We start from the raw sequence: 10,767 nt of genomic DNA on the forward strand, positions 1-10,767 counted from the left end.
ATGGATGGGTGACTGAATGTTGCCAGGGCCTATTCTTCTCCTATGGAGACCTCCTCCTCCACAGACAGGACAGCCTTCCCAGCTGTCATGTGTGCCCAGCTGCTGAGGAGTGGAGGCCTCCACACAGAAATAAACACATAATGCATGTCTTACAGCAGGGGTGCCCAACCGCTGGCACCCTCTGAAGTGGCCGCCACCTCCTGCTCTGGGATGGTGGGTCCGCAAGCCCAGATTGCGGGTTCCTGTCCCGCCATTCCCGAGCATCAGTGTGAAGAAAGGAGTCGGCTCTAACGGAAGCAGAGCCGACGTTTCCTGTATAGTACCGCCTCCTGTCATATGGGCAGGGCAAAGGGGGTGGAGTCATAGGGTGCAAAAAATGTTTGCCTAGGGTGTCAAAAACCCTTGCACCTGCCCTGTTAACCCTCTATTATAGATGTTCCCAGGGGCTCAGCTAGTAAGTTTCTTACCTTCCAGTCCCATACATTGACCACCATGTCATGCTGGTATCCCACAGAAACAACATACTTCATGTTGGGGGAGAAGCAGACGCAGGACACTCCATGTTTGTGTCCAAGCAACTCAGAAACCTGAGCCTTCTCTGCCACATCCCAGATCCGCACGGCTGGCTTGTGGCCACTCTGAAAAGAGGAAATAAAAAATAAAAAAAATTAAAAAAAAAGTCGAAAGAATGTGCGCAAGGCTGTTGAAAGAAAGACTTCTAAAAGTTTGTTGGGGGGAGGTGGGGGGGGAACCTGTCCTTGCAGAGGAGCTACCCTCACACTGCAAGGGTTAAATGCAAATTTATGCTTAGGGCATCTATAAAGAAAAAAATTAAAATAAAGAAAAAATAAGCAAAAAACACACACACCAACAACACACTTTTATCCATCTTAAGAATCATTGCCTTTAACTGAATCTGGCCATATAGGAAAAATTCCAGTGTTTTCCTGGTGTTGGATACAGTCACTTATGGAAGTCAAGGGTAAACATGCATATGGCCACGGGCGTACATAACTGTGGATGAAAATTGATGGCTACACATTTCTACAGGTACAGACGTATACGCGTTTATAGGGACTGACTTGTATAGGTGGCTTACACAGCATTTGTTGGCTCCCTGGCTGGAAAATATGCCGGAATTTACTTTATACGGCAATGTTCACAAACCTTTATACCTCGCTGCCACAGGCTCCTCCTGCAATGCTACTGGTCTACTGAGGGCCTGCCTACGACTCAGTGAGAGGATGCCAGCACCGGATGCCAGGGGAGCAGTGGAATAAGGCAAGTGTTACATTGTTTTCCTCCATCTATAGGTGGTGGTAATAAGGAACACTGTGAGAGCAGGGTGGGTAAAGTTAAAAAAAGTTGTTTTTTTTACACAGGTACCCCAGGCAAAAAACAAATGAGAATTTAACCATTGCAGTGCAGGTGGGAAAAGGGGGAGCCCCATGGCATGGGTACATTTTGTATGTCCCTGGGAGTTCAGCTTTGGTACATTCAAAGTGATTCATCTCCAGTGCAAAAACACACCTATATAAAAAAAAAAAAAATATTTCACAACATTGTGTTGCGCCCTCCCAAAATAGGTTGCTAGAAAGGCTCAGGTAAGTTGAGTTTTTTGGCTCCTCTGTAAACATTGGAGCAGTGTGTGATTATTTTTGGCTGCTCTGGGTCTAACAGGCTGCAGGCTCAACTACTTCTCCCTGCTTTTTTAATGGATTCTAGAGTGTAATGGGTTGGAAGAAGACCTAAATATTTATGTGGTCTCAGCCAATCCCTGGGGGAGGATGCCCAGTAGTTTGCTGAGAAGGCCATAAATAATTAACGGCCTAGAACAGCAGGGTTCTGGTCTAGGAGGAGAATATCCCAGTCTGAAGGGTTGCTGCCCTTATGGGCAATTTAGCTGAAGTCTGCAGAAGTTCAAGGTCCCAGCTTAGTGCGAGTTGGGGGGCCCTATTTGCTGGAAATAATTGTAGCTGTCTGCCGTTTAACCCCTTGAGCAACTGTGCCAGAGATGCTGAATTTGAGTTTGGAGTCCCAAGATTGTCTACTCCCCTGGGGTCTGGCAAGAGGGAAGTTACACTGTAGAGAGCCCTCTGGTTACCTGTGCACTAAATCCAGACTATCCCAAAGCTCATTCTGCACCCCAACCAAGTTCAACAACAACGGAGTTGCAAGACTGTTGGAGTTGTCGTGTGCCTGACTGTCTGTACACCTGAACAGGAAGAGAACTGGGGCAAATCTGCAGTGAGGTCTACAATTAAGAGACAATCCAGCACTGGTAAGAATTTAAACAAAAGTGTTTGACCTACCTCTCCACTTACTATATACTTCCCATCTGGTGAGAAGGATAAAGCACTCAGTGTCTTGCTAGAAGAAACAATAAATAGCCCAATTAGGATTAGAATCCAACAATTACATGAACGCTACAAACATATTCCACATAAAGCAGAAATACTGGTCTACAGAAATTCAGATCAATCTCTGGCCCCCAAACCCAAAAAGAAGTCAGATACCTGCATGTATTGACTATATGAGCTTGCTTGTTTTTTCTTGGACATAGAAGGACAATAACACATCTAGAAAAGAAGGAAATAATTCAATAAAAATCTGAAGGTTGGCATTTGAAACTGATAAAATGACCAAAAAAAAAAAAAAAAAAGAATAATAATAATAATAATAATAATATACATACAGACAATATTAAAGCATGACGATCATCAGTATATATGTGGTTGCAGGTTCTTGGTCACCACATATAAGCACTCTGTATATCAAAATATTCAAATTTAAAAAAAAAATATTATGCATCATAAATAAGCTAGGGATCAACATTGTTTTTCAGTGCCGATACGATACAGATATTTCGGTCACATCTGCTGATATTGTGTACATTTTTTTTATTTTTTTATTTTTATTTTTTTAACCCGGTCCCTTTACATTTTTATTTCCTTTTTATCACTGTTATTGCTGTCACAAGGAATGTAAACATCCCTTGTGACAGTAATAGGCATTGGCAGGTACACTTTATGGAGGGATCACGGGTCTATAAGACCCCAAACCCCTCCTCTGCATTTCAAAGTATTTAAAACGTTAAGATTGGCGTTTTTGAATACTTTAAATTTTTATTTTATTTTTTTAAACTGGCTTCTTTAAGATGCCAGTAATCCAGGAAGTGATGTCTGTGTTACTACAGACGAGACCCGAACAAAGCAGCTGCTTTGTTTGGTCTTTGGCCAACCAGCGGACATGTCAGCTGGTTATTCGGGCCACCCGGTGGGACGGGAGAGCCCAGGCGAACAGTGGGGGGGGGGGGGGTTTGAATGTCCCCTCCCGCTGCTTGTAATACCCCCGTTTCCCCTAAAATAAGACCTAGTGTGATTGTCGGTGATAGCTGCAATAAAAGCCCTACCCCCCAAATAAGCCCTAGTTAGTTAAAGTCCTTGTAGGTCTTCTTTTCAGGGTAGGGCTTATTTTTTGAGGAAACAGAGTAGGGCTTATTTGGGTGGTAGGGCTTATATTGCAGCCAACACCGACAATCACGCTAGGTCTTATTTTAGGGTAACAGCCGAGCTGCATCGGTTGTTATTACAATAAAGCAAACCCCTTAAAGCAATATCAGTCAGTTTTTTTGACTGATACTCCCTAAAATAAGGCGGGAAAATCTTCCAATAGGGACACTAGTTCTGGAGACCCCAAGGTTTTCCCTTAATGTGCAGAGATTTCCTCTCACTTCCTGTTTTGACTATGGGACAGGAAGTGAAGGTAAAGCTCCTCAACAGGACAAAGGTGGCAAAAACAAACCTTTCAGGGGGTATAGCCCTCTTTTACACTATCCAGAATTTTTGGATAGTGTTAGGGTGAGGACATCACTAGTTCCCCAGACAGGTAAGTGTCTTATATTAAAAGTCAGCAGCTACAGTATTTGTAGCTGCTGGCTTAATTTTATTTTTAGTTGGGGGGGGGGGAGGGGGGTGTAAGTATAGCAGCTTGCTCAATCAACCATAGCAACTAAGGCCAACTTATTAAATACTTTCTTCAGCTCTGTGTATACAAAGGAGCATGGGGGAGCTCATGTCCATAATGGGGGTGGTAGTGACGCAGCCCCAAATCCACAATGGCTCAAAAGTGATATGGTCCAGAAATATTTGGACAGAATAAAGGTGGATAAAGCACCTGGACCTGATGGCATCCACCCATGGATCCTAAAAGAATTGAGCTCTGTCATTTCAAAACCATTGTATCTAATTTTTAGGGACTCAATAATGACAGGAATAGTACCACTGGATTGGCGCAGGGCCAATGTGGTGCCTATATTTAAAAAGGAAACAAAGTCTTTACCAAGTAATTATAGACCTGTTAGTTTAACTTCTACAGTTGGGAAGATACTGGAGGGATTAATAAAAGACCACATAGATGAGTTCTTGCAGGAAAAAAATATTTTAAGCAACAGACAGCATGGATTCATGAAAGACAGAAGTTGTCAGACAAACCTGATTTCTTTTTATGCGGTGGTAAGTAAAACCTTGGACAGAGGGGTGGCGGCGGATGTGGTATATTTGGATTTTGCAAAAGCGTTCGAAACAGTTCCGCACACACGGCTCATGTGAAAGGTAAAGTCTACAGGTTTGGAAATATCAGTTTGTAAATGGATAGAAAACTGGCTAAAAGACAGAATTCAGAGAGTAGTGGTTAATGATTCTTACTCTGAATGGTCTAAGGTTATCAGTGGTGTACCCCAAGGTTCAGTGCTGGGACCCTTACTTTTTAATATCTTTATAAATGATATTGGGTCTGGGATCAAAAGTAACATTTCTGTCTTTGCAGATGACACCAAGCTATGCAGTGGAATAACATCCTTACAGGATGTCTCCAATTTACAAGCCAACCTCAATGCTCTGTCTAATTGGGCGACTACCGTATGTGGCAGATGAGGTTTAATGTTGAGAAATGTAAAGTTATGCACTTGGGGGCTAAGAATATGCATGCATCATACATTTTAGGGGGGGGGGGGGGAGTACAACTGGGGGAATCCATAGTGGAGAAGGATCTGGGGGTTTTGGTAGATCATAAGCTCAATAATAGCATGCAATGCCAAGCTGCGGTTTCCAAAGCGAGCAAAGTCCATTCCTGTATTAAGAGAGATATGGACTCTAGAGAGAGATATCATTTTGCCCCTGTTCAAATCATTAGTAAGACCTCATCTGAAATATGCAGTTCAGTTTTGGGCACCAGTTCTCAAAAAGGATATCGGTGAACTGGAGAAAGTGCAGAGAAGGGCAACCAAACTGATAAGAGGCATGGAGGAGCTCCGCTATGAGGAAAGATTAGAGGAACTGAATTTATTCTCTCTTGATAAGAGGAGATTAAGGGGGGATATGATCAACATGTACAAATATATAAGGGGTCCATATAGGGAACTCGGTGTTGAGTTATTCACTTTACAGTCAACAAAGAGGACAAGGGGGCACTCTTTACGTCTAGAGGAAAAGAGATTTCATCTCCAAATACGGAAAGGTTTCTTCACAGTAAGAGCTGTGAAAATGTGGAATAGACTCCCTGCAGAGGTGGTTATGGGCAGCTCAGTGGATTGCTTTAAGAAGGGCCTGGATTATTTCCTAAGTGTACATAATATAACTGAGTACTAACATTTATAGGCAAGGTTGATCCGGGGAAAATCTGATTGCCTCTCGGGGGATCAGGAAGGAATTTTTTTCCCCTGCTTTAGCAAATTGGATCATGCTCTGCTGTTTTTTTTTGCCTTCCTCTGGATCAACTGTGGGTATAGAATTGGGTATATGGGCTGGCATGATAGAGAATATATATATATTTTTTTTTTTTTTTAACTGGATGGACTTGTGTCTTTTTTTGACCTGGCTAACTATGTAACTATTGATTTCACAAAGGTTCATTCAGGACTTCCTATGAATTAAAAATACTCAGAAATAAACAAATATAAAGGTTTTAGTCTGTTACCCTGCTGGATAGGCAATCAGTCCATTGTTGGGATCACAAGTTAAATTGCTGCTGCTTGAAACAGTTATTCCTAATACTTTCTCTAGCTCCACCTATAAGAAAAAAAAAAAAAAAAAAAACACATTACTTGCATTTAGGTTAGACTAAAAGGTGTGATCAGCACATACTGTAAAATTTAGTTTAAGCCCCCCATTGTTTGGTGTGTTTGTAAAACAAATGGCACTTAATCTTTTCCAGTCTTAGACAAAAAAAATGTTCAAGCCCTGGTGTTACAATCGTCACACAGTGCCATCTACACAGGGGCAGTGGCACAAGCCATCACAACCCATACTTTCAACCACCAGCATTTGCACAATGTATACCTTTATGTAGGGGAAAGCGTTAGGTTAAAATTGGGGGAATCAATAACATGTGTAAAGAGATGCCTTGTGGGGGATATAACCTGGACCTTAGGGTGCTCTCCCAGGATGCACTTAGTACTACCTTAATTCAGAAAATCTCACACAGCTCACTATTTTCAAATGGTAACCAAACTTCCAGGGAAAGTTACAGGATTCTAAAAGCACCAGTTATGCAGAAATTTGAATACTTCAGATCAAAAAGGTATACTGGTCCAGGAAAAAGGCATTTGCAGAGGAAATCAGGACAGATAAATCAGGGTCCAGAAAAGAGATCGCTGTGCAAAAAAGTGGGGTGGAGGTAATGCCGTAAAAAAAAAAAAAAAAAAAAAGGCACGAGTGGATTTGACAAGAGTTTGATCACTCCAGACTAGTCCAGAAAAACAGCTGTGGAGGAGGGAGGGGGGCGCAGAGGAACCTGGGTCCAGAAGAGGAGCAGCTGTGAAGGATTGTGAGGCAGAGAGATCCATGTCCAGTAGAGGACAGCCGTCTAGGAATTTAGAGCCAAGGGATCTGGGTCCAAAACAGGGAAGGCTGTGGAGTATTGTGGAGTGAAGGAATTTGGGCACAGTAGGACAGCTGTTGAGAGATGAAGAAGCAGATCTCCGCAGGACAACACTAGATCCACTGGGTGGGCGAGTACCTTAAAGTGGAGTTCCACCCGTTTTTTAGTTTATTAAAAGTCAGCAGCTACAAAAAGTATAGCTGCTGACTTTTAAATAAACCGACACTTACCTGTCCCACGGTCCAGTGATGCGGCCGCCCGGAGCCTCACTCCTCTCCTCTGCCCCGTCATAGCAACTGTGGGCACCTGGCCGTGACAACTTACGGCTTCATAGCTGGGCGCGCACCGTGCGTGCGAGTCGAGCTGAGCTCTGCTATTGGCCAGCCGATCTTCTGGGACCTGTGTTGTGGCATGTCAGGGGGGCGAGGAATGCTTAAAGCAGAAGTTATACTTTTGGGTGGAACTTGCTTTAAGAGTGCAGGACCCGCAACCAGGTGGGGGTAAGAGAGGGACATAGGGAGAGTGAAAATCTGCTTTAACCACTTCAATACTGTGCACTTTTACCCCCTTCCTGCCCCAGCCAATTTTCAGCTCTGTCACGCCTTGAATGACAATTGTGCGGTCATGCAACACTGTACCCATAGGGAATTTTTATTATTTATTTATTTTTTTCCACACAAATAGAGCTTTCTTTTGGTGGAACCACTGGATTTATTCTTCTCTGGTAAATAAACGAAAAATGGCAGAAAATTAAAAAAAAAACAAAAAAAAAAAAAAAAAAAAAAAAAAAAACGCATTTTTCTTTGTTTCCACAAACTATGATATATTGCAGAGGTCCCCAATCCCCGGGCCAGTGCCGGGCAGTGCTCTTCTTGCAGCCGGGCCACAAAAGGCTGCACTGATCAAGGTGCGGTGGGTGAGCAGAGAGATGAAATCTTCCACTGTCCGCCCTGCATCACCGCTTTTCTGCCCTCTCATTCTAGGATGGAACACAGTAGCGACTGCGCATGTGCCAGTTTGCCGCTTTCTTGAAACGCGGAGGAGAGGCTGTGAGTAAGACAATTTATTTCACTGCAGAAAAAAAAAAAATTGTCCTTAAATTCTTAAAGTGACAAGCTGCATCTAGTAATTTTTGGCAGCAGGCTACAGTGGCATTCTACATCTGGTGGCAAGATAGTGGGAAGCTGCATCGGGTGGCGGGCGACACGCTGCATCTGGAGGCAGGCGACGACGGCAAGTGGCATGCTGCATTTGGTGGCAGGATCCATGCCCAGAAGGCCAGATGTGGTAACATGCAGGGCAGAGGGACCCGGGTCCAGAAGGACAGATGCTGAGCAGAGGGATTTGGGGCCAGAAACAGATGTGGAGGGATGCAGGGGGAATGGATCAGAAGGACGTGTGGGACAGAGATATGGGTCCAGAACAGATGTGGAGGGATGTCAGACAGGAATCTGGGGCCAGAAGCACAAAATGCGGGGTAGGGGGAATCTGGGACCAGGACCGCTGCGGAGGGATGTGGGGCAGAGGAATCTGGGTCAGGACAGATGTGGGGCAGAGGGATCCGGGTACAGGACAGAGGGATCCGGGTCCAGGACAGATGTGGGGCAGAGGGATCCGGGTCCAGGACAGATGTGGAGGAATGTGGGGCAGAGGGATCCGGGTCCAGGACAGATGTGGGGAAGAGGGATCCAGGTCCAGGACAGATGTGGAGGGATCCGGGGCAAACAAAGGGATCCGGGTTCGGGACAGATGTGGAGGGATCCGGGGCAGAGGGATCCGAGTCCAGGACAGATGTGGAGGGATCCGGGGCAGAGGGATCCAGGGACAGATGTGGAGGGATCCGGGTCAGGGGACAGATGTGGGGCAGAGGGATCCGGGGCAGAGGGGTTCAGGACAGATGTGGAGGAATCTGGGGAAGAGGGATCCGGGTCCAGGACAGATGTGGAGGGATCCGGGGAAGAGGGATCCGGGTCCAGGACAGATGTGGGGCAGAGGGATCCGGGTCCAGGACAGATGTGAAGGGATACGGGGCGGAGGGATCCGGGTTCAGGACAGATGTGGAGGGATACGGGGCAGAGGGATCCGGGTTCAGGACAGATGTGGAGGGATACGGGGCAGAGGGATCCGGGTTCAGGACAGATGTGGAGGGATACGGGGCAGAGGGATCCGGGTTCAGGACAGATGTGGAGGGATACGGGGCAGAGGGATCCGGGTTCAGGACAGATGTGGAGGGATACGGGGCAGAGGGATCCGGGTTCAGGACAGATGTGGAGGGATACGGGGCAGAGGGATCCGGGTTCAGGACAGATGTGGAGGGATACGGGGCAGAGGGATCCGGGTTCAGGACAGATGTGGAGGGATATGGGGCAGAGGGATCCGGGTTCAGGACAGATGTGGAGGGATACGGGGCAGAGGGATCCGGGTTCAGGACAGATGTGGAGGGATACGGGGCAGAGGGATCCGGGTTCAGGACAGATGTGGAGGGATACGGGGCAGAGGGATCCGGGTCCAGGACAGATGTGGGGCAGAGGGATCTGGGTCAGGACAGATGTGGGGAAGAGGGATCCAGGTCCAGGACAGATGTGGAGGGATCCGGGGCAAACAAAGGGATCCGGGTTCGGGACAGATGTGGAGGGATCCGGGGCAGAGGGATCCGGGTCCGGGGACAGATGTGGGGCAGAGGGATCCGGGTCAGGGGACAGAGGGATTCGGGTCCAGGACAGATGTGGGGCAGAGGGATCTGGGTCCAGGACAGATGTGGAGGAATGTGGGGCAGAGGGATCCGGGTCCAGGACAGATGTGGGGCAGAGGGATCTGGATCCAGGACAGATGTGAAGGGATACGGGGCAGAGGGATCCGGGTTCAGGACAGATACGGGGCAGAGGGATCTGGGTCAGGACAGATGTGGACGAATGTGGGGCAGAGGGATCCGGGTCCAGGACAGTTGTGGGGCAGAGGGATCCGGGTCCAGGACAGATGTGGGGCAGAGGGATCCGGGTCCAGGACAGATGTGGGGCAGAGGGATCCGGGTCCAGGACAGATGTGGGGCAGAGGGATCCGGGTCCAGGACAGATGTGGGGCAGAGGGATCCGGGTCCAGGACAGATGTGGGGCAGAGGGATCCGGGTCCAGGACAGATGTGGGGCAGAGGGATCCGGGTACAGGACAGTTGTGGGGCAGAGGGATCCGGGTACAGGACAGTTGTGGGGCAGAGGGATCTGGGTCCAGGACAGATGTGGGGCAGAGGGATCCGGGTCCAGGACAGATGTGGGGCAGAGGGATCTGGGTCCAGGACAGATGTGGGGCAGAGGGATCCGGGTCCAGGACAGATGTGGGGCAGAGGGATCTGGATCCAGGACAGATGTGAAGGAATACGGGGCAGAGGGATCCGGGATCAGGACAGATATGGGGCAGAGGGTTCCGGGTTCAGGACAGATGTGGAGGGATCCGGGTCCTGCTGGGAGTTGGCTGTCATTCTGCAGCTCACATACAGAGACAGACATGTTAAGGTGCTCGGTCAGGGTCTCTTGTATTGCCCGGCTCTACCTGTCTGTTGGCTTTTCCTTGGCCGGCCATGAGTCCCCGGGAAGACCTGCGGCGCCCAGGCGGGGAGTGATGCAGGAGAAGGCCGGACTGTAAGCTTAGATGTGCATTCTCTTCCAACATCTTCTGTTCAAATCTCCCGCCAAACCGGCCACAACTGTCAGAGCATTGATTGGCCAGGCGCTTTTAGAGGAGGGTATAAGCCGGATAACCTGCAGATCCGATTGGTTAGTACATAGAAAAGTCGGAAAGCGAAAGTAACAGTAAAATCAGGGGCGGAGAAAAAGAACTTTACGTATAGTGGGCTGGGCTATTATGCATATGACCCCGAGGTCGGCTTATAATT

General features: G+C 47.4%; 1 protein-coding gene across 1 annotated transcript in view; it reads right to left on the minus strand.

Annotated features, from left to right (window-relative positions):
* Nucleotides 1-10,616, minus strand: part of WDR62 (WD repeat domain 62) — a 74,602-nt gene extending 63,986 nt beyond the window's left edge. Inside the window, exons 1-5 of the mRNA XM_077478909.1 lie at nucleotides 10,425-10,616; nucleotides 5,977-6,068; nucleotides 2,517-2,579; nucleotides 2,313-2,370; nucleotides 468-638 (exon numbers count right to left, since the gene is read on the minus strand). Coding sequence (XP_077335035.1) covers nucleotides 468-638; nucleotides 2,313-2,370; nucleotides 2,517-2,579; nucleotides 5,977-6,068; nucleotides 10,425-10,544 — 504 coding nt within the window. The 5' untranslated portion in view covers nucleotides 10,545-10,616. The remainder of the gene's footprint in view (nucleotides 1-467; nucleotides 639-2,312; nucleotides 2,371-2,516; nucleotides 2,580-5,976; nucleotides 6,069-10,424) is intronic.
* Between the last annotated feature and the right edge of the window lie 151 nt (nucleotides 10,617-10,767).

The sequence above is a fragment of the Lithobates pipiens genome, unplaced genomic scaffold, assembly GCF_037356315.1.
Source record: "Lithobates pipiens isolate NorthernLeopardFrog02 unplaced genomic scaffold, aLitPip1_a1.2 Scaffold_1, whole genome shotgun sequence".
In the NCBI taxonomy this organism is placed as follows: Eukaryota; Metazoa; Chordata; class Amphibia; order Anura; family Ranidae; genus Lithobates; species Lithobates pipiens.